This window comes from Eucyclogobius newberryi, unplaced genomic scaffold (assembly GCF_026437365.1).
Source record: "Eucyclogobius newberryi isolate DKJ021-1_F unplaced genomic scaffold, fEucNew1.0.hap1 SCAF_10, whole genome shotgun sequence".
NCBI classification, from domain to species: domain Eukaryota; kingdom Metazoa; phylum Chordata; class Actinopteri; order Gobiiformes; family Gobiidae; genus Eucyclogobius; species Eucyclogobius newberryi.
In genome coordinates, this window is record NW_027315724.1 from 37,592,808 (window position 1) to 37,618,170 (window position 25,363).

At 47.4% G+C, this 25,363-nt stretch overlaps 1 protein-coding gene across 4 annotated transcripts in view; it reads right to left on the reverse strand.

Moving 5' to 3' along the window:
- Positions 1-25,363, reverse strand: part of LOC140369104 (kinase suppressor of Ras 1-like) — a 62,848-nt gene that overhangs the window by 6,741 nt on the left and 30,744 nt on the right. For all 4 annotated transcript variants that reach the window (XM_072456367.1, XM_072456376.1, XM_072456360.1 and 1 more), the window contains 15 exons: positions 22,641-22,749; positions 21,053-21,270; positions 18,582-18,793; positions 17,195-17,310; positions 17,006-17,072; positions 16,639-16,722; positions 15,170-15,231; positions 9,012-9,124; positions 5,352-5,517; positions 5,072-5,120; positions 4,956-4,995; positions 3,980-4,177; positions 2,878-3,074; positions 224-320; positions 22-155 (listed from right to left, as the gene is read on the reverse strand). In XM_072456367.1, the coding sequence (XP_072312468.1) occupies positions 22-155; positions 224-320; positions 2,878-3,074; positions 3,980-4,177; positions 4,956-4,995; positions 5,072-5,120; positions 5,352-5,517; positions 9,012-9,124; positions 15,170-15,231; positions 16,639-16,722; positions 17,006-17,072; positions 17,195-17,310; positions 18,582-18,793; positions 21,053-21,270; positions 22,641-22,710 (1,823 nt within the window). In that variant the 5' untranslated portion in view covers positions 22,711-22,749. The remainder of the gene's footprint in view (positions 1-21; positions 156-223; positions 321-2,877; positions 3,075-3,979; positions 4,178-4,955; positions 4,996-5,071; positions 5,121-5,351; positions 5,518-9,011; positions 9,125-15,169; positions 15,232-16,638; positions 16,723-17,005; positions 17,073-17,194; positions 17,311-18,581; positions 18,794-21,052; positions 21,271-22,640; positions 22,750-25,363) is intronic.

Sequence of the window (25,363 nt, forward strand, 5' to 3'; positions counted from 1 at the left end):
TATTTCCTGTGTATTTCTCACCTGCCCTGCTGCACGACGCCGGACATCCCGAACAGACCGAAGTCGGTGATCACCACTTTGTTTGTGTCGTAGAAAATGTTCTGTGACTTGAGGTCTTTGTGGACGATGCCTTTGGCGTGGAGGTAACTCATGCCCTGGGCGAAAACACGGGTGTTACTCCCGTTTCCACGAGTGTGAAAAGGAAACAAACAATAATCCTCACGTTGACGATGTCCTGTGCGATTTGTTTGGTTTTGTTGTTGTCCAGAAGTGAAGCTCTCTCTCTGACCACCGTGTGCAGCGTCACGCCGCGGCAGAAGCTGAAGCCGCACAAAGAAGAGGCTCATTTTATCTACCTCATCTACCAAGGTGCACCACAAGGCTCAGTGCTGGGGCCGCTCCTGTTTATCTCATTTATCAAGGTGTACCACAAGGCTCAGTGCTGGGGTCGCTCCTGTTTATCTCATTTATCAAGGTGCACCACAAGGCTCAGTGCTGGGGCCGCTCCTATTTATCATTTTATATGGATTTAATTTAATGGCTTATTAAAGGATCTTTTTTGGCCCGTAGGGTTTATTTGAGAGGATTGTAACAACTGCGCCAACTGGGTGTTGAGGGCTCTGCACTTGACTGGCTCACATCCTACCTCACCAACAGGCAAGAGTTCATTTCCCTCTCCGGTCACTCATCCACCCTCTCCCCAGTAACGCAGGGGGTCCCCCAGGGCTCAGTCCTCGGCCCCCTCCTCTTCATCTGCTACATCTTCCCCCTTGGTCACATCCTCCGCCAACTCAACCTGGACTTTCACTGCTACGCTGACGACACCCAGATATACCTCACCACCAAATCCACCCAAAACCCTCCCCTCAGCCACACCCAAACCTGCATCTCTACAATAAAATCATGGCTCACTCTCAACTTCCTCAAACTGAACAGTGACAAAACAGAGCTCCTCCTCATTGGCACCAAATCCACTCTCAATAAAACTGGTCCCTTTTCACTCAGCATCGACACCTCGACCATCACCCCCTCTACCCTGGTACGCAATCTCGGTGTCATCATGGACCCCACCCTCTCCTTCACTCCCCATGTCAGCCACATCGTCAAGACCTCATACTTCCACCTCCGCCGCATTGCCAAAATCCGACACTGCCTCACCCTCCCCGCTGCTGAATCCCTCATCCATGCCTTCATCTCCTCCCATTCCCTCCATAGACTCCAAATGGTCCAAAACTCCGCTGCCCGCCTCCTCACCCACACCCGCCTCCTCACCCACACCCGGTCCCGTGATCACATCACTCCCGTTCTCCGCTCTCTCCACTCTCTCCCCATCAAGCAGCGCATAAACTTTAAAATACTCCTCCTCACCTTTAAAGCTCTTCACCACCTTGCCCCCCCCTACCTGTCTGACCTCCTCATCCCCCACCGCCCCTCCCGAGCTCTCCGATCCTCCTCCTCTCTCACCCTGACTGCACCAACATCCCGACTCAAAACTTTTGGCGGCAGAGCATTCTCCCGAACAGCACCCCGACTCTGGAACTCCCTCCCCCAACCTGTCTGCCACTCTCCCTCACTCACAACATTCAAATCCCGCCTAAAAACATACCTCTTCACCCAAGCCTATGACCTCCCCTACCCCTAGCCTCCTCTACCCCATTGCCTACTCTTCTACCCCCTGTTACATCCCCATCTTTCTCTCTCTACTTCTTCTGTCTTGTTCATTTTATCTTTATATTAATGTGTTCTGTACGTGTTGTCCCCCCTGTCTGTAAATACACCCCCTTTTTTTATATATGTTCAGCGTCTTTGGGTCACTGAAAAGCGCTACATAAATAAAAGTTATTATTATTATTATTATTATTTTATTAAAGAACAGAGAGGAAAAAGTCCAGCACGTGTCGTCTCACATTTACTTCCCAGTTCTAACAAATTCATCTTTCAAGTTAACGGTTAAAGTGATTTACCGTATTTTCTGGGGGGGTCGCATTTTTGGGGGAGATTTATTTGATAAAATCTAAGAACAGACATTATTCAAATTAATAACATGAGAAAACATGGTGAATAGGTGTACGTATGCTAACGCTAACACCTTCAGCTACATGACACGGTGTACGTATGCTAACGCTAACACCTTCAGCTACATGACGCGGTGTACGTATGCTAACGCTAACACCTTCAGCTACATGACGCGGTGTACGTATGCTAACGCTAACACCTTCAGCTACATGACGCGGTGTACGTATGCTAACGCTAACACCTTCAGCTGCATGACGTATGCTAACGCTAACACCTTCAGCTACATGAGGCACAGACAGAACTGTGGTAAGTGTCTGGTATGTTAACGTAACATATGAACAGTTATTCAGATAACTATAGCATAAAGAACATGCTAACATGCTAACAAGTTTAGCAAAGCATCAGTTTTACCCCAAATCACTAAATCCATTGAATTCTTCTTCCTCTGTGTCACTTCTAAACAACTCCACAAACTCCAGAGGAAGAGGAAGTGCAAATTCTTCTTCTGCGTCGCTCAGAGCCTAGAGCGCCCTCTGGTGGTTGTCATGTGAAAATAATGAATAATATCACATATAAGTTGCTCTAGAGTATAAGTCGCACCCCGGACAAAACTATGACAAAAGGTGCAACTTATAGTCCAGAAAATGCGGTATTTTTTCCTCTTCATAAATGCCCTGTATTTTTGGGGGCCGGTCTTTGTCTTTGGCGCCCCCTGTTGGGGATAATCATTTGTTGTGCCCCAGATTTGTGTCCCATGACGTGGTGTTTGTTATTCTCAGTCCTAAAACACTAGAATCATCACGAGCATCATCACGAGCATCATCACGAGCATCATCAAGAGCGAGCGGTTCCTGAGGTCACCTGGTGATGATGGCGAGGTGGGGCGGAGCCATGCACGCGCCCATGAACAGGATGACGTTGTCGTGCCGGGTCTGTCTGTAGTTCATCACCTCCTTCTTGAACACTTTCAGATGCTCCTCGTTGTTGCCGTCCACCTCCACCAGACGGATGGCCACCTCCCCGTGCCACCGGCCCCTGTGCACCTTCCCCCAGCGGCCCTGGCAACCACACATCACACTTAGACTTTTGAGAAGAGTGACATGAATATCAAAGAATTCATGAAGACAAGCAAGAAAAGTTATAGTCCGTGTTTAGAGAAGACGCATCGTGTGTTTGTCTGCTGTGTCATTACAAACTCTGATCATTCTTTTATGTTTTAGACACTTAAGTCCGGAGTCGTGGCTGTTTCAGGGACTGTGGATCTTAAATCACACAAACACGACGTCGAGTGGGTAAAGAAGAAGGGAAAAGTATTTTAAGCTGCTTAAAAGCTCTTAAAAGTCTGTTTGTTTTGTACAATATGGTTTAAATGAGCTCATGAAAAGCAGCTGGAGACAGAACGGTCAGCACTGGCACATGGACGCCATCGGGACAAATCCAACATGGCGGCGACCCTAAGTTTTTGTAGTAGTTAGGAGAAACAAATGTAAATGTTTGCTGACCTGTGCGATCTCTACGTTTAAAAAGTTTAAGAGGGATTTGTACCCATGATCTCTTCCACCACAAGCCACGTCCTTAACCGCCAGGACAACACATCTATATATTTCGCTGCGAGACAGAAAAAGTACCTCCCTCACCACCAGGTGTCGCACCATGGTGAAGACGCCTTGTCTCTAACCGCAAGTGATTTGGGCCGCCACGAGGGCCGCAACGAGGGCCGCCACGAGGGCCGCCACAAGGGTCGCAACGAGGGCCGCCACAGGGCCGCCACGAGGGCCGCAACGAGGGCCGCCACAAGGGTCGCAACGAGGGTCGCAACGAGGGCCAGGGCCGCCACGAGGGTCGCAACGAGGGCCGCCATATTGGACTTTGTAACTTCCGTCCCGATGGCGTCTACATGCTGGTGCTGACCGAGACAGAACAGGTTCAAACATGAGTCCTCCGGGCCTCCAGGGGGCAGTACCTTCCCCACGAGCTCCTCCAGCTGCAGTTGCTCGTACGGGATGTTCCACTCCTGGAGGTAGACGCTGGTCTGACTGGCCTTCCTGTGGATGTTCCCTCCGAATCTCCGTCTGGTCGGCGGCAGCTCGTCCAGACCGTCCTCGTCCAGGTCCTCGCTCTGCTCCGGATCCACCGGCTCGGACGACTCCTCTGCCTCCCCCTGGTGGTCAGAGACGGGGAAAATACACCTTTGAGAACTGAGATTCTCTCGCGGCGCGATACGCAACGTTGGGCAAAAGAAATAAATCTGTGAAACTTAGGATTGCAACGATTGATTGAATATGAGTGACAGGTCAATTATTTAACGTTTTGTAACATCAATAAATCAAAATGACTACTTTATACATATTGTTTTTGTCTCTGTTTCTCAAATGTAAAGTGTATTTCAGAATAAGGAAAAGCACTATATTATGTTACGTAGTATTATATTATCATTATTGTTAATATATATCTATAAATATAAATCCTTTTGACTGGATTTGGATATTTGGAGCGTACTTTTCACGACGGGGAAAAATAAATCAAAAAAACACGGAGGACACAAACTGCACTCGAGGAAAATTAAAACTAAAAACATTCAGACTGAAGGGAATACCAAACATATTAACTTTACTTAATGGTATTAAAACTGCACTAGAAAGGTAAGAGCTCTGTTATCTCTGTATTAGAATTGTACTGACAACCATTAATAAACGAGAACGCCGACAAGACTCAATTTGGAAACAGACTTTGGACCAATCGGGAGCCGCTTGTGTTCAGCGCGTCTTCATCCTGTCGATGTTCATGACCCGCGCTGCTCGCCTTTGTGATCCGTATATTTCTCTTTGGTCGTGTGTTTGAGAACGTCCCGCATGTTCACGTGCAGTCGCGGGTCAGATTTCGAGACAGTTTTTGAGCGAACAAACGGTGGATTCAGAACTCGCTCACGCTCCACAGACCTGCTCAGGAGCTTCTGCCGTCACGTCTGCAGCGCTCGCTCTGAAACATGAAATCATCTGTAACTTCTAATGCCAAAGTGCGTCTTTAATCTTTCATCCGGAACGCCGCGTCTCACCCGGAAGTGAAGTGGGCAGAGTTTAGAGCTGCGGCTGGTTCGGGGAGTTCTGTGGGAAAAAGACATTTCGTTGACATCGAACAATGAGAAAGAAATAATGACCTTAAAACGTTTTCTATATATCCACATTTTACTAAGTTGGATCGTTTGTAATTAAGACCATCGTTTAGTTCTTTTTGTTTCTTTCGTGTTGGATCAGATTTGATTCATTTATAATCGATAGCGACATGATGTCAGTCCAACAGACGTTAGAACATCTCGTCTTTAAACGTTCACAAACCTGGGAAGTTGAAGCGCTGGTCCCTGGAGGCGTGTCCTGGTGATGCGTTTGGGGGCGTGGCACTGTGGGGGCTGTTCTGGTGATAGTGCGGCGACGACGGAGCGGACGACGTGGCTGAAGACGCGTTACTGCTCGAGTCCAAGTGAGACGAGGCCAAAGGCAAGTCCTGACCACAGGTAAGATAAGATATTCCTTTATTGTCCCACATGGGGAAATTTCATTGGTGCAACGCAGGTAGATACAGAGGTAGATCCAGAAGAACAGATCACTTATAGGAAGTCTGAAAAACACTTTCAGTAGAAGATCTCCCATAAATAAATAAAAACTCCCATAGACAAATAAATAAATACATAAATACCATTGCATGTGATCCCGACAGTAATTGCACATGAATATGTGTCACGACAGCACATAGGTTGCACATGAATTTCACAGTAATTGCACAGTAATTGCACAGTAATTGCACATATGACAGAATTGCACATCAGTATTAGGTTAGGTCAGTATTGCGAGTGTTCAGTACTAACAGTTTTTGTTATAAAGTCTGACAGCAGCAGGAAGGAAAGACCTACGGAACCTTTCCTTCACACATCGAGGGTGGATCAGTCTCTCACTGAAGCTGCTCTCCAGAGCGGACAGAGTGTCCTGCAGGGGGCGACACTCATGGTCCAGCATAGATGTGAAGACCCTCCTGTCCCCCACCTCCTGCACCGAGTCCAGAGCACAGCCCAGGACGGTGCTGGACTTCTTGATGACTCTGTCCAGCTTCCTCCTCTCCCTCTCTGTGATGCTGCTGCTCCAGCAGGCCACACCTACAGGAGGGCTGATGCCACCACAGAGTCAGAGAAGGCCTTCAGGAGTGGCCCTGTCACTCCAAAAGACCTGAGTCTCCTCAGGAGGTAGAGCCGACTCTGGCTCTTCCTGTACAGTGCGTCTGTGTTATGAGTCCAGTCCAGTTTGTGGTTCAGATGAACACCCAGGTACTTGTATGAGTCCACTCTCTCAATGTCCCGTCCCTGGATGTTCACTGGTGAGGGGGCAGTGGGGTGGCGTCTGCGGAAATCCACCACCATCTCCTTGGTCTTCCCCGCGTTGATGAGGAGGTGGTTCCGCTGACACCAGTCCACAAAGTCCTGCGCCAGTCCTCTGTACTCCGCGTCATCGTCGTCCGTGATGAGTCCGATGATGGCAGAGTCGTCAGAGAACTTCTGCAGGACACAGCTGTCCGTGTCATGTCTGAAGTCTGCAGTGTAAAGGGTGAAGAGAAAGGGCGCGAGGACAGTGCCCTGGGGCGCCCCCACACTGCAGGTCCGAGTGTCAGACACACAGTCCCGTGCTCTCACAAACTGGGGTCGGTCAGTGAGGTAGTCCAGGATCCACTCTGCCAGGTCATACTCCACACCAGCCGTCTCCAGCTTGTCCCTCAGGAGCTGATGGTGTTGAAGGTGCTGGAAAGATCGAAGAACAGAATCCTCACAGAGCTGCCAGGCTTTTCCAGGTGAGAGAGAGAGCGGTGCAGGGAGATGACGGCGTCCTCCACTCCGATGCCAGACCGATATGCAAACTGCAGCGGGTCCATGGCTGAGCTCACGGTGGAGCGGAGGTGGTCCAGGACCAGCCGCTCCAGTGTCTTCATCAGGTGGGACGTGAGAGCCACTGGCCTGAAGCTGTTGAGGTCTTTGGGGCGCGGTGTCTTAGGCACAGGTACCAGACAGGAGGTCTTCCAGACCTGTGGTACCACCCTCAGCTTCAGGCTCATGTTGAAGACATGCTCCATAACTCCAGGACTTAAGGAGCCTGGGGCTGATGCCATCAGGTCCTGCTGCCTTCCTCACTTTAATCCTCTTCAGCTCACTCCTCACCTGTGCTGCTGTGACAGTCAGTGGTTGGCAGGGGGACCGTGTGCTGGGGGGATGGGTGAGTCCAGGCGAAGTGGGGAGCTGATGGTCCGGGGCAGATAAGCGAAGAGGAACAGATGCAGGGCATTGTCCAGCTGTGGAAGAGGGAGCATGCAGCTGTGCAGGGGGAGGGGCAGGTGACCGATCAAACCTCAAGAAGTGAGCATTTAAATCATTCACCCACTGTAGATCCCCCTCTGTCTGGGCAGGGGGGATTTTGAAGCCCGAGATGGTTTTCAGGCTCCTCCACACTCCCTGAATGTTCTTTTGCTGCAGCTGCTCCTCCATCCTCCTCTTGTAGCCGGCCTCAGCCTGCCTGATCTTCCTCCTCAGCTCCTTCTGCACGGTCCTCAGCTCCTCCTTGTTCCCCGACCTGAAGGCTCTCTTCTTCTCCTTCAGCAGAGCCTTCAGTTCACGGTTTATCCATGGCTTGTTGTTTGGAAAACACTGCACCGCCCGGGAGGGAACAATGTTCTCAAAACAGAAGTTGATGTAGTCCGTGATGCACTCTGTGATGGTGTTGATGTCCTCCCCATGTGGGTCATGAAGCTCAGTCCAGACAGTGGTGCTGAAGCAGTCCCTCAGAGCCTCCTCGCTCTCAGCAGACCACATCCTCACCTCACGGGACACCACAGGCTGCCTGCGCACGATGGGTTCATACAGAGGCCTCAGATGTACAAGGTTGTGGTCCGAGCTGCCCAGGGGAGGGAGGGGGGAAGAAGAATAAGCCTCCTTGGTGTTGGCAAAAAACAAGTCCAATGTTCTATTCTCTCTGGTGGGGCAGGTAACATACTGGGTGTATGTTGGTAGAACAGAAGAGGGAGAAGCGTGGTTAAAGTCACCAGAGATGAGGAAGAGAGCCTGTGGATGCTGTGTTTGCAGCCTACAAGTGCAGGAGAGCAGTGCTTCACAAGCATCTTCAGCATTGGCAGACGGGGCCACATAGACTGCGATCAAAATCACATGTGAGAACTCCCGGGGCAGATAGTATGGCCTCATGCCAATAGCCAATAGTTCAATATCCTTGTTACATAGCTGCTCCCTCACTGTGCAGTGTTCGGGTTTGGACCAGCTCGTGTTCACATACACAGCCAGACCTCCACCTCTTTTCTTCCCGGATTCTCTCGTTCTGTCCGCCCGCAGCAGATGAAAATTGTCCAAACCTACAATAGAGTCTGGCATTTCTGCTGTTAACCAGGTCTCTGTGAAAATCAAGACGCTGCTGTCCCTATAAATCCTCTGGGACCGCATGAGGCTCGCTATTTCCGTCATTTTATTTTGAAGGGACCTCGCCGAATAAAGTCAAAACAAGTTAATTTAAAGCGATTCCAGTGCGTGTCCCGATCGTTCGTGAAGTTCCTCTTTCATATAAACGTGTATATAAACGTGTACCGACGACACGCCGTACTTTAGCGCGGCCGGAGGGCGCGGGGGGGGGGGGGCTGGTGGGCTCGCTCGGAGCTAGCTCACGTCACAACAACACAACGAACGCAACGAAAAACGCTCAAATCCAGCCGAAAAAAGTCAAAAACAGTTGAATTAAAAAACTATTCCAGCGCGTGTCCCTATCGTACAGTAAAATAGAAAAAATATACCAACTATATTTACAAAATATAGGAGATAAAGCACAATAAGTGTGAGAAAGAAGAGAGAGCGTTTACACCGGGCTGCCAGCTGTATCAGCGCCTTATGTCGAACACATATTTATATATAAATATATATATAAAATACATGGTTGTAATTGAATGGAGACCACACTCACCCTTCTGACCACAGCTTTGGGCAGCGTGCCGAAGTGAACGGGCAGCTCCACCGCTCGGTCGATTCGATTGTTTATGTCCGACGGCACCGACTCTGCTCTCCGCATCTGTGGTACTGAAACCATACACCAGAGGTCAGAGGTCAGGTCAGAGGTCAGAGATCAGGGGTCAGGGGTCAGGGGTCAGGGGTCAGGTCACTGCTTCACTGCTTAATAAACACTTTAAAAGAAACAACTCTAAAAACATGTGAATTCAAACATGTGAGAACGCCAGCGCCACCTGAGGACCACACCAGAACTACAGACACCACAGAACTACAGACACACCAGAACTACGGACACCACAGAACTACAGACACCACAGAACTACAGACACCACAGAACTACAGACACCACAGAACTACGGACACCACAGAACTACAGACACCACAGAACTACAGACACCACAGAACTACGGACACCACAGAACTACAGACACCACAGAACTACAGACACACCAGAACTACAGACACTACAGAACTACAAACACATCAGAACTACGGACACCACAGAACTACAGACACCACAGAACTACAGACACACCAGAACTACAGACACTACAGAACTACAAACACATCAGAACTACGGACACCACAGAACTACAGACACCACAGAACTACAGACACACCAGAACTACAGACACCACAGAACTACAGACACCACAGAACTACAGACACCACAGAACTACAGACACACCAGAACTACAGACACCACAGAACTACAGACACCACAGAACTACAGACACACCAGAACTACAGACACCACAGAACTACAGACACCACAGAACTACAGACACACCAGAACTACGGACACCACAGAACTACGGACACCACAGAACTACGGACACCACAGAACTACAGACACCACAGAATTACGGACACCACAGAACTACAGACACCACAGAACTACAGACACACCAGAACTACGGACACCACAGAACTACAGACACACCAGAACTACGGACACCACAGAACTACAGACACCACAGAACTACAGACACCACAGAACTACGGACACCACAGAACTACAGACACCACAGAAATACAGACACACCAGAACTACAGACACTACAGAACTACAAACACATCAGAACTACGGACACCACAGAACTACAGACACCACAGAACTACAGACACACCAGAACTACAGACACCACAGAACTACAGACACCACAGAACTACGGACACACCAGAACTACGGACACCACAGAACTACAGACACCACAGAACTACAGACACCACAGAACTACAGACACCACAGAACTACGGACACCACAGAACTACGGACACCACAGAACTACGGACACCACAGAACTACAGACACACCAGAACTACAGACACTACAGAACTACAGACACCACAGAACTACGGACACCACAGATCTACAGACACCACAGAACTACAGACACACCAGAACTACGGACACCACAGAACTACAGACACCACAGAACTACAGACACCACAGAACTACAGACACACCAGAACTACGGACACCACAGAACTACAGACACCACAGAACTACAGACACACCAGAACTACAGACACCAGAACTACAGACACCACAGAACTACAGACACTACAGAACTACAGACACACCAGAACTACAGACACCACAGAACTACAGACACCACAGAACTACAGACACACCAGAACTACAGACACCACAGAACTACAGACACCACAGAACTACAGACACCACAGAACTACAGACACACCAGAACTACAGACACACCAGAACTACAGACACCACAGAACTACAGACACCACAGAAATACAGACACACCAGAACTACGGACACCACAGAACTACAGACACCACAGAAATACAGACACACCAGAACTACAGACACTACAGAACTACAAACACATCAGAACTACGGACACCACAGAACTACAGACACCACAGAACTACAGACACACCAGAACTACAGACACCACAGAACTACAGACACCACAGAACTACAGACACCACAGAACTACAGACACACCAGAACTACAGACACCACAGAACTACAGACACCACAGAACTACAGACACACCAGAACTACGGACACCACAGAACTACAGACACCACAGAATTACGGACACCACAGAACTACAGACACCACAGAACTACAGACACACCAGAACTACGGACACCACAGAACTACAGACACACCAGAACTACGGACACCACAGAACTACAGACACCACAGAACTACAGACACCACAGAACTACGGACACCACAGAAATACAGACACACCAGAACTACAGACACTACAGAACTACAAACACATCAGAACTACGGACACCACAGAACTACAGACACACCAGAACTACAGACACCACAGAACTACAGACACCACAGAACTACAGACACACCAGAACTACAGACACCACAGAACTACAGACACCACAGAACTACAGACACCACAGAACTACGGACACCACATATCTACAGACACCACAGAACTACAGACACACCAGAACTACGGACACCACAGAACTACAGACACACCAGAACTACAGACACCAGAACTACAGACACCACAGAACTACAGACACCACAGAACTACAGACACCACAGAACTACAGACACACCAGAACTACAGACACCACAGAACTACAGACACCACAGAACTACAGACACCACAGAACTACAGACACACCAGAACTACAGACACCACAGAACTACAGACACCACAGAACTACAGACACACCAGAACTACGGACACCACAGAACTACAGACACCACAGAACTACGGACACACCAGAACTACAGACACTACAGAACTACAAACAGATCAGAACTACGGACACCACAGAACTACAGACACCACAGAACTACAGACACACCAGAACTACAGACACTACAGAACTACAAACACATCAGAACTACGGACACCACAGAACTACAGACACCACAGAACTACAGACACACCAGAACTACAGACACCACAGAACTACAGACACCACAGAACTACAGACACCACAGAACTACAGACACACCAGAACTACAGACACCACAGAACTACAGACACCACAGAACTACAGACACACCAGAACTACAGACACCACAGAACTACAGACACCACAGAACTACAGACACTACAGAACTACAGACACTACAGAACTACAGACACCACAGAACTACAGACACCACAGAACTACAGACACCACAGAACTACAGACACACCAGAACTACAGACACCACAGAACTACAGACACCACAGAACTACAGACACCACAGAACTACGGACACCACAGAACTACAGACACCACAGAACTACAGACACCACAGAACTACAGGCACACCAGAACTACAGACACCACAGAACTACAGACACACCAGAACTACGGACACCACAGAACTACAGACACCACAGAACTACAGGCACACCAGAACTACAGACACCACAGAACTACAGACACCACAGAACTACGGACACCACAGAACTACAGACACACCAGAACTACAGACACATCAGAACTACAGACACCACAGAACTACAGACACCACAGAACTACAGACACACCAGAATTACAGACACTACAGAACTACAGACACATCAGAACTACAGACACCACAGAACTACGGACACCACAGAACTACAGACACCACAGAACTACAGACACTACAGAACTACAGACACCACAGAACTACGGACACCACATATCTACAGACACCACAGAACTACAGACACACCAGAACTACGAACACCACAGAACTACAGACACACCAGAACTACAGACACCAGAACTACAGACACACCAGAACTACAGACACCACAGAACTACAGACACCACAGAACTACAGACACCACAGAACTACAGACACCACAGAACTACAGACACACCAGAACTACAGACACCACAGAACTACAGACACCACAGAACTACAGACACACCAGAACTACGGACACCACAGAACTACAGACACCACAGAACTACGGACACACCAGAACTACAGACACTACAGAACTACAAACACATCAGAACTACGGACACCACAGAACTACAGACACCACAGAACTACAGACACACCAGAACTACAGACACTACAGAACTACAAACACATCAGAACTACGGACACCACAGAACTACAGACACCACAGAACTACAGACACACCAGAACTACAGACACCACAGAACTACAGACACCACAGAACTACAGACACCACAGAACTACAGACACACCAGAACTACAGACACCACAGAACTACAGACACCACAGAACTACAGACACACCAGAACTACAGACACCACAGAACTACAGACACCACAGAACTACAGACACTACAGAACTACAGACACTACAGAACTACAGACACCACAGAACTACAGACACCACAGAACTACAGACACCACAGAACTACAGACACACCAGAACTACAGACACCACAGAACTACAGACACCACAGAACTACAGACACCACAGAACTACGGACACCACAGAACTACAGACACCACAGAACTACAGACACCACAGAACTACAGACACACCAGAACTACAGACACCACAGAACTACAGACACCACAGAACTACAGACACCACAGAACTACGGACACCACAGAACTACGGACACCACAGAACTACAGACACTACAGAACTACAGACACCACAGAACTACAGACACCACAGAACTACAGACACACCAGAACTACAGACACCACAGAACTACAGACACCACAGAACTACGGACACCACAGAACTACAGACACCACAGAACTACGGACACCACAGAACTACAGACACACCAGAACTACAGACACCACAGAACTACAGACACCACAGAACTACAGACACTACAGAACTACAGACACCACAGAACTACAGACACCACAGAACTACAGACACCACAGAACTACAGACACTACAGAACTACAGACACCACAGAACTACAGACACCACAGATCTACAGACACCACAGAACTACAGACACTACAGAACTACAGACACACCAGAACTACGGACACCACAGAACTACAGACACACCAGAACTACAGACACCACAGAACTACAGACACCACAGAACTACAGGCACACCAGAACTACAGACACCACAGAACTACAGACACCACAGAACTACGGACACCACAGAACTACAGACACACCAGAACTACAGACACATCAGAACTACAGACATCACAGAACTACAGACACCACAGAACTACAGACACACCAGAATTACAGACACTACAGAACTACAGACACATCAGAACTACAGACACCACAGAACTACGGACACCACAGAACTACAGACACCACAGAACTACAGACACACCAGAACTACAGACACATCAGAACTACAGACACCACAGAACTACAGACACCACAGAACTACAGACACACCAGAATTACAGACACTACAGAACTACAGACACATCAGAACTACAGACACCACAGAACTACGGACACCACAGAACTACAGACACCACAGAACTACAGACACCACAGAACTACAGACACCACAGAACTACAGACACACCAGAATTACAGACACTACAGAACTACAGACACATCAGAACTACAGACACCACAGAACTACGGACACCACAGAACTACAGACACCACAGAACTACAGACACCACAGAACTACAGACACTACAGAACTACAGACACCACAGAACTACAGACACCACAGAACTACAGACACCACAGAACTACTGACACTACAGAACTACAGACACTACAGAACTACAGACACCACAGAACTACAGACACACCAGAACTACAGACACCACAGAACTACGGACACTACAGAACTACAGACACCACAGAACTACAGACACACCAGAACTACAGACACCACAGAACTACGGACACTACAGAACTACAGACACTACAGAACTACAGACACCACAGAACTACAGACACTACAGAACTACAGACACCACAGAACTACAGACACTACAGAACTACAGACACCACAGAACTACAGACACCACAAAACTACAGACACTACAGAACTACAGACACCACAGAACTACAGACACTACAGAACTACAGACACCACAGAACTACAGACACTAGAGACACCACAGAACTACAGACACTACAGAACTACAGACACCACAGAACTACAGACACTACAGAACTACAGACACCACAGAACTACAGACGCCACAGAACTACAGACTTACAGGTGAGGAAGGAGATGCGACACGTTGGCGCGTCTTTGCTGCATCTGTTGTGGCATTTTAACCTGGAACAAAACATTTGTATCATTCAAAGTCTAAACCTGACTTTTCTCAGCGTCTGTTGCTTCAGTTTGTAATAATGACATAAAGATGTTTGTAATAATGACATAAAGATGTTTGTAATAATGACATAAAGATGTCTGTAATAATGACATAAAGATGTTTGCAATACTGACATAAAGATGTTTGTATTAATGACATAAAAATTATGGTAATAATGACATAAAGATGTTTGTAATAATGACATAAAGATGTTTGTAATAATGACATAACGATGTTTGTAATAATGACATAAAAATGTCTGTAATAATGACATAACAATGTTTGTAATAATGACATAAAGATGTCTGTAATAATGACATAAAGATGTTTGTAATAATGACATGACGATGTCTGTAATAATGACATAAAGATGTCTGTAATAATGACATAAAGATGTCTGTAATAATGACATAAAGATGTTTGTAATAATGACATAAAGATGTCTGTAATAATGACATAAAGATGTCTGTAATAATGACATAAAGATGTCTGTAATAATGACATAAAGATGTCTGTAATAATGACATAAAGATGTCTGTAATAATGACATAAAGATGTCTGTAATAATGACATAAAGATGTTTGTAATAATGACATAAAGATGTCTGTAATAATGACATAAAGATGTTTGTAATAATGATATAAAGATGTTTGTAATAATGACATAAAGATGTTTGTAATAATGACATAAAGATGTTTGTAATAATGACATAAAGATGTTTGTAATAATGACATAAAGATGTCTGTAATAATGACATAAAGATGTCTGTAATAATGACATAAAGATGTCTGTAATAATGACATAAAGATGTCTGTAATAATGACATAAAGATGTCTGTCATAATGACATAAAGATGTCTGTAATAATGACATAAAGATGTCTGTAATAATGACATAAAGATGTCTGTAATAATGACATAAAGATGTCTGTAATAATGACATAAAGATGTTTGTAATAATGACATAAAGATGTCTGTAATAATGACATAAAGATGTTTGTAATAATGATATAAAGATGTTTGTAATAATGACATAAAGATGTTTGTAATAATGACATAAAGATGTTTGTAATAATGACATAAAGATGTTTGTAATAATGACATAAAGATGTCTGTAATAATGACATAAAGATGTCTGTAATAATGACATAAAGATGTCTGTCATAATGACATAAAGATGTCTGTAATAATGACATAAAGATGTCTGTTATAATGACATAAAGATGTTTGTAATAATGACATAAAGATGTCTGTAATAATGACATAAAGATGTCTGTAATAATGACATAAAGATGTCTGTCATAATGACATAAAGATGTCTGTAATAATGACATAAAGATGTCTGTTATAATGACATAAAGATGTCACGCACTTGCAGTGTTTGCACTTGACTCCAAACATCACGCTCTTGTGACAAACTTGACACGTCTGCGAGAACCACGACTTAGTCGAAAACCTAAAAGAGACAAAAGATTTTATCATTATAATAATTATAATAATTATTATTATAATAATAATTATAATAATAATTATAATCCTCCTGAACACGAGGAGCAAAAACAGCTCCAGCGTTTCCGCTGCTTTAATTCTTATTATGTCACATTTTCTGACTTAAAATAATCACTATTTGGGAAACACACTGTAAAAACTACTTCTGTCTCCAGCGTATAAAGGCGAGGAGCGCCCTCTGCTGTCTGCAGCAGAAATGACCCCAGAATGACATGAAAACATGGATTTACCTGTGATTGACAGTCAGGCCTAAGTCCCGACCCAAAGAGTGATGAGAACCTTTGTGCTGAGAAGAACCTGAGGAACACACAGAGGACTAAAGCAGGACTAAAGCAGCACTAAACCAGGTCTGAAGCAGGACTAAACCAGGACTAAAGCAGGACTAAACCAGGTCTAAACCAGGACTAAACCAGTCTCACTGTCGGGTTGGTAGTAGGGTCCGGGTGTTCGTGTGTACAGTGGAGATCGAGGTTCGTCTGAGGTGGTTCCACATCCGTTCAGCTGCAGCGCAGCCACAGGTCTGATCTTACTCGCTCTGCATCAAACACAGAACGAACACTTAGGACCTCATCTGTCACATGGTCACATGGTCTCATGGTCATATGGTCTCATGGTCTCATGGCCACATGGTCTCATGGTCACATGGTCTCATGGTCTCATGGTCACATGGTCTCATGGTCATATGGTCTCATGGTCACATGGTCACATGGTCACATGGTCTCATGGTCTCATGGTCACATGGTCTCATGGTCATATGGTCTCATGGTCACATGGTCTCATGGTCATATGGTCTCATGGTCACATGGTCTCATGGTCATATGGTCTCATGGTCTCATGGTCATATGGTCACATGGTCACATGGTCACATGGTCTCATGGTCTCATGGTCACATGGTCTCATGGTCACATGGTCTCATGGTCACATGGTCTCATGGTCTCATGGTCTCATGGTCTCATGGCCACATGGTCTCATGGTCACATGGTCTCATGGTCTCATGGTCTCATGGTCTCATGGTCACATGGTCTCATGGTCACATGGTCTCACGGTCACACGGTCTCACGGTCACATGGTCTCATGGTCTCATGGTCACACAGTCACACGGTCTTATGGTCACACGGTCACACGGTCTCAGGGTCACATGGTCTCATGGTCACATGGTCTCATGGTCTCATGGTCACATGGTCTCATGGTCTCATGGTCTCATGGCCACACGGTCTCACGGTCACACGGTCTCACGTTCACACGGTCACACGGTCTTATGGTCTCATGGTCACATGGTCTCATGGTCTCATGGTCACATGGTCTCACGGTGACACGGTCACATGGTCTCATGGTCTCATGGTCACATGGTCTCATGGTCTCATGGTCTCATGGTCACATGGTCTCACGGTGACACGGTCACACGGTCTCATGGTCTCATGGTCTCATGGTCTCATGGTCACATGGTCTCATGGTCTCATGGTCTCATGGTCACATGGTCTCACGGTCACACGGTCTCATGGTCTCATGGTCACATGGTCTTATGGTCTCATGGTCACATGGTCTTATGGTCTCATGGTCACATGGTCTCACGGTCACACGGTCTCATGGTCTCATGGTCACATGGTCTTATGGTCTCATGGTCACATGGTCTCATGGTCTCATGGTCTCATGGTCACATGGTCTCACGGTGACACGGTCTCATGGTCACATGGTCTCATGGTCTCATGGTCTCACGGTCTCACGGTCAAATGGTCTCATGGTCTCATGGTCACATGGTCTCACGGTCACACGGTCTCACGGTCACACGGTCACATGGTCTCTCACTTGGGGTTTTGGGGCTCCTCGATGCGGTTGGCCAGCTGGGACTCGTGGCTCTTGCTCCTGGACAGAGTCTGGAAGTTTGGGAAAAGCTGGAGCAGTTTCCTGGACATGGGAGGAGTCTGCGAGGCTTTAGCTCCTCGTCCCGTCTGCGTCAGATGCCCCGGAGGAACCAGAGGAGACGGGGAGTCCGAGTCCGGGCTGAAGGCGTCCTGCAGCTGCAACACACACACGGTCAGAACATCTGCAGCTGGACACAACATGCAGTGACCCTCATCTGGACAGAACCTGCAGTGACCCTCATCTGGACACAACCTGCAGTGACCCTCATCTGGACACAACATGCAGTGACCCTCATCTGGACACAACATGCAGTGACCCTCAACTGGACACAACATGCAGTGACCCTCATCTGGACAGAACCTGCAGTGACCCTCATCTGGACACAACCTGCAGTGACCCTCATCTGGACAGAACCTGCAGTGACCCTCATCTGGACACAACCTGCAGTGACCCTCATCTGGACACAACATGCAGTGACCGTCATCTGGACACAACCTGCAGTGACCCTCATCTGGACAGAACCTGCAGTGACCCTCATCTGGACAGAACCTGCAGTGACCCTCATCTGGACAGAACCTGCAGTGACCCTCATCTGGACACAACATGCAGTGACCGTCATCTGGACACAACCTGCAGTGACCCTCATCTGGACACAACATGCAGTGACCGTCATCTGGACACAACATGCAGTGACCCTCATCTGGACACAACCTGCAGTGACCCTCATCTGGACACAACATGCAGTGACCCTCATCTGGACACAACCTGCAGTGACCCTCATCTGGACACAACATGCAGTGACCCTCATCTGGACAGAACCTGCAGTGACCCTCATCTGGACACAACATGCAGTGACCCTCATCTGGACACAACATGCAGTGACCGTCATCTGGACAGAACCTGCAGTGACCCTCATCTGGACAGAACCTGCAGTGACCCTCATCTGGACACAACATGCAGTGACCCTCATCTGGACAGAACCTGCAGTGACCCTCATCTGGACACAACATGCAGTGACCGTCATCTGGACACAACATGCAGTGACCCTCATCTGGACACAACCTGCAGTGACCCTCATCTGGACACAACCTGCAGTGACCCTCATCTGGACACAACATGCAGTGACCCTCATCTGGACACAACCTGCAGTGACCCTCATCTGGACACAACATGCAGTGACCCTCATCTGGACAGAACCTGCAGTGACCCTCATCTGGACACAACATGCAGTGACCCTCATCTGGACACAACATGCAGTGACCGTCATCTGGACAGAACCTGCAGTGACCCTCATCTGGACAGAACCTGCAGTGACCCTCATCTGGACACAACATGCAGTGACCCTCATCTGGACACAACATGCAGTGACCCTCATCTGGACACAACCTGCAGTGACCCTCATCTGGACACAACCTGCAGTGACCCTCATCTGGACACAACATGCAGTGACCCTCATCTGGACACAACCTGCAGTGACCCTCATCTGGACACAACATGCAGTGACCCTCATCTGGACAGAACCTGCAGTGACCCTCATCTGGACACAACATGCAGTGACCCTCATCTGGACACAACATGCAGTGACCCTCATCTGGACACAACATGCAGTGACCGTCATCTGGACAGAACCTGCAGTGACCCTCATCTGGACAGAACCTGCAGTGACCCTCATCTGGACACAACATGCAGTGACCCTCATCTGGACACAACCTGCAGTGACCCTCATCTGGACAGAACCTGCAGTGACCCTCATCTGGACACAACATGCAGTGACCGTCATCTGGACACAACCTGCAGTGACCCTCATCTGGACACAACATGCAGTGACCCTCATCTGGACACAACATGCAGTGACCCTCATCTGGACACAACCTGCAGTGACCCTCATCTGGACACAACCTGCAGTGACCCTCATCTGGACACAACATGCAGTGACCGTCATCTGGACAGAACCTGCAGTGATCCTCATCTGGACAGAACCTGCAGTGACCCTCATCTGGACACAACCTGCAGTGACCCTCATCTGGACACAACCTGCTGTGATCCTCATCTGGACACAACATGCAGTGACCCTCATCTGGACACAACATGCAGTGACCCTCATCTGGACACAACCTGCTGTGATCCTCATCTGGACACAACATGCTGTGACCCTCATCTGGACACAACCTGCTGTGATCCTCATCTGGACACAACCTGCAGTGACCCTCATCTGGACACAACATGCAGTGACCCTCATCTGGACACAACCTGCAGTGACCCTCAACTGGACACAACATGCAGTGACCCTCATCTGGACTAATTTATTTAGTGTATTTTAAAAGTCACAATAATAGAACGTCGAAGTCGAAGCCAAATAATCCATCTTAACGAGTCCATAAAAGCATCGGTCACTGGTCACTCAAGACACTGACCTCTTCTCCTCTGGGGGCCGGCGCCGAGCAGGGCACCACCGAGATGGAGATGGAGCGACCATGGGGGAAGGGCGAGAGGCCGCGGAGCGTCGGGGGGGTCAGGGGGGTCAGGGGGGGGAAAGGACCGCCCTCTTTACTGGACACGCTGGCCATGCTGCTGGAGCTGACCACACTGCCCTGACGCTCTGAGCCGGACGAGGAGCCGCTCGCCTCACATCCTGCAGGAGGGAGGAGAGACTGAGTGTATAACAGGAGGAGAGACTGAGTGTGTAACAGGAGGAGAGACTGAGTGAGTAACAGGAGGAGAGACTGAGTGTGTAACAGGAGGAGAGACTGAGTGTGTAACAGGAGGAGAGACTGAGTGTGTAACAGGAGGAGAGACTGAGTGTGTAACAGGAGGAGAGACTGAGTGTATAACAGGAGGAGAGACTGAGTGTGTAACAGGAGGAGAGACTGAGTGTGTAACAGGAGGAGAGACTGAGTGTGTAACAGGAGGAGAGACTGAGTGTGTAACAGGAGGAGAGACTGAGTGTGTAACAGGAGGAGAGACTGAGTGTGTAACAGGAGGAGAGACTGAGTGTATAACAGGAGGAGAGACTGAGTGTGTAACAGGAGGAGAGACTGAGTGTGTAACAGGAGGAGAGACTGAGTGTGTAACAGGAGGAGAGACTGAGTGAGTAACAGGAGGAGAGACTGAGTGTGTAACAGGAGGAGAGACTGAGTGTATAACAGGAGGAGAGACTGAGTGTATAACAGGAGGAGAGACTGAGTGTGTAACAGGAGGAGAGACTGAGTGTGTAACAGGAGGAGAGACTGAGTGAGTAACAGGAGGAGAGACTGAGTGTGTAACAGGAGGAGAGACTGAGTGTGTAACAGGAGGAGAGACTGAGTGTGTAACAGGAGGAGAGACTGAGTGAGTAACAGGAGGAGAGACTGAGTGTGTAACAGGAGGAGAGACTGAGTGTATAACAGGAGGAGAGACTGAGTGTATAACAGGAGGAGAGACTGAGTGTGTAACAGGAGGAGAGACTGAGTGTATAACAGGAGGAGAGACTGAGTGAGTAACAGGAGGAGAGACTGAGTGAGTAACAGGAGGAGAGACTGAGTGTATAACAGGAGGAGAGACTGAGTGTGTAACAGGAGGAGAGACTGAGTGTGTAACAGGAGGAGAGACTGAGTGTATAACAGGAGGAGAGACTGAGTGTGTAACAGGAGGAGAGACTGAGTGTGTAACAGGAGGAGAGACTGAGTGTGTAACAGGAGGAGAGACTGAGTGTGTAACAGGAGGAGAGACTGAGTGTATAACAGGAGGAGAGACTGAGTGTGTAACAGGAGGAGAGACTGAGTGTATAACAGGAGGAGAGACTGAGTGTGTAACAGGAGGAGAGACTGAGTGTGTAACAGGAGGAGAGACTGAGTGTGTAACAGGAGGAGAGACTGAGTGTGTAACAGGAGGAGAGACTGAGTGTGTAACAGGAGGAGAGACTGAGTGTGTAACAGGAGGAGAGACTGAGTGTGTAACAGGAGGAGAGACTGAGTGTGTAACAGGAGGAGAGACTGAGTGTGTAACAGGAGGAGAGACTTTTACCTGAGTCAGTTCTGCTCTTGTGACAGGAGAGGGCAGCGGTGAGTCGGTCCTCAGAGCTCAGGCGTCTCATGTCGGGCTCCAGGGGCCGAGGGACCTCCCCCGCTGCACCCTGGGAAACATAGAACACGTGTTACAGTTCCTCTAGAACCTCGTACATTCTGTCGTCAACGTAGAACGCAGAGTGAACAGTTCCTCTAGAACCTCACACACGTCTGGACCTCAGAGGCAGAAGGTTCTGGTTCTGTCTCTGAATCATCAGAAGTGTCAGAAGCACCACATCTTGAGAACCTTTCTGGTGCTTTCGAGTCAACTCTTAACACAAGTTTCCATGTATCAGGATAAGGATCGTATCAAGTTCCAAGTATCGGTATCGGTATCGTATTGTAGATCTTGTATCGGGACACGCATTGTATCACAAGGTACTAGGCAATACCCAACCCAGAGACTACAGAGACTACAGAGAAACTAGAGACTACAGAGACTACAGAGACTACAGAGACTACAGAGAAACTAGAGACTACAGAGACTACAGAGAAACTAGAGACTACAGAGACTACAGAGACTACAGAGAAACTAGAGACTACAGAGACTACAGAGAAACTAGAGACTACAGAGACTACAGAGACTACAGAGAAACTAGAGACTACAGAGACTACAGAGACTACAGAGACTACAGAGACTACAGAGAAACTAGAGACTACAGAGAAACTAGAGACTACAGAGACTACAGAGACTACAGAGAAACTAGAGACTACAGAGAAACTAGAGACTACAGAGACTACAGAGACTACAGAGACTACAGAGAAACTAGAGACTACAGAGAAACTAGAGACTACAGAGACTACAGAGACTACAGAGACTACAGAGAAACTAGAGACTACAGAGACTACAGAGACTACAGAGAAACTAGAGACTACAGAGACTACAGAGACTACAGAGAAACTAGAGACTACAGAGACTACAGAGACTACAGAGACTACAGAGACTACAGAGACTACAGAGAAACTAGAGACTACAGAGACTACAGAGAAACTAGAGACTACAGAGAAACTAGAGACTACAGAGAAACTGGAGACTACAGAGACTACAGAGAAACTAGAGACTACAGGGAAACTAGAGAATACAGACTACAAAGAAACTACAGAGACTACAGACTACGGAGACTACAGACTACAGAGACTACAGAGACTACAGAGAAACTAGAGACTACAGAGACTACAGAGACTACAGAGAAACTAGAGACTACAGAGACTACAGAGAAACTAGAGACTACAGAGAAACTAGAGACTACAGAGAAACTAGAGACTACTGTCTCTGATTCATCAGAAGGGTCAGAAGCACCACATCTTGAGAACCTTTCTGGTGCTTTCGAGTCAACTCTTAACACAATTTTCCATGTATCAGGATAAGGATCGTATCAAGTTCCAAGTATCGGTATCGGTATCGTATTGTAGATCTTGTATCGGGACACGCATTGTATCACAAGGTACTAGGCAATACCCAACCCAGAGACTACAGAGACTACAGAGAAACTAGAGACTACAGAGACTACAGAGACTACAGAGACTACAGAGACTACAGAGAAACTAGAGACTACAGAGACTACAGAGACTACAGAGAAACTAGAGACTACGGAGACTACAGAGACTACAGAGAAACTAGAGACTACAGAGACTACAGAGACTACAGAGAAACTAGAGACTACAGAGACTACAGAGAAACTAGAGACTACAGAGACTACAGAGACTACAGAGCAACTGAAGACTACAGAGACTAAAGAGACTACAGAGAAACTAGAGACTACAGAGACTACGGAGACTACAGAGAAACTAGAGACTACAGAGAAACTACAGAGACTACAGACTACAGAGACTACAGAGACTACAGACTACAGAGACTACAGACTACAGAGACTACGGAGACTACAGACTACAGAGAAACTAGAGACTACAGAGACTACAGAGAAACTAGAGACTACAGAGAAACTAGAGACTACAGAGACTACAGAGAAACTAGAGAATACATACTACAAAGAAACTACAGAGACTACAGACTACAGAGACTACGGAGACTACAGACTACAGAGACTACAGAGACTATAGACTACAGAGAAACTAGAGACTGCAGAGACTACAGAGAAACTAGAGACTACAGAGAAACTACAGAGACTACAGAGACTACAGAGACTACAGAGACTACAGAGACTACGGACTACGGAGACTACAGACTACAGAGACTACAGAGAAACTAGAGACTACAGAGACTACAGAGACTACAGAGAAACTAGAGACTACAGAGACTACAGAGAAACTAGAGACTACAGAGAAACTAGAGACTACAGAGACTACAGAGACTACAGAGAAACTAGAGACTACAGAGACTACAGAGACTACAGAGAAACTAGAGACTACAGAGACTACAGAGAAACTACAGAGACTACAGACTACAGAGACTACAGAGACTACAGACTACAGAGACTACAGACTACAGAGACTACGGAGACTACAGACTACAGAGAAACTAGAGACTACAGAGAAACTAGAGACTACAGAGAAACTAGAGACTACAGAGACTACAGAGAAACTAGAGAATACATACTACAAAGAAACTACAGAGACTACAGACTACAGAGACTACGGAGACTACAGACTACAGAGACTACAGAGACTACAGAGACTATAGACTACAGAGACTACAGAGAAACTAGAGACTGCAGAGACTAC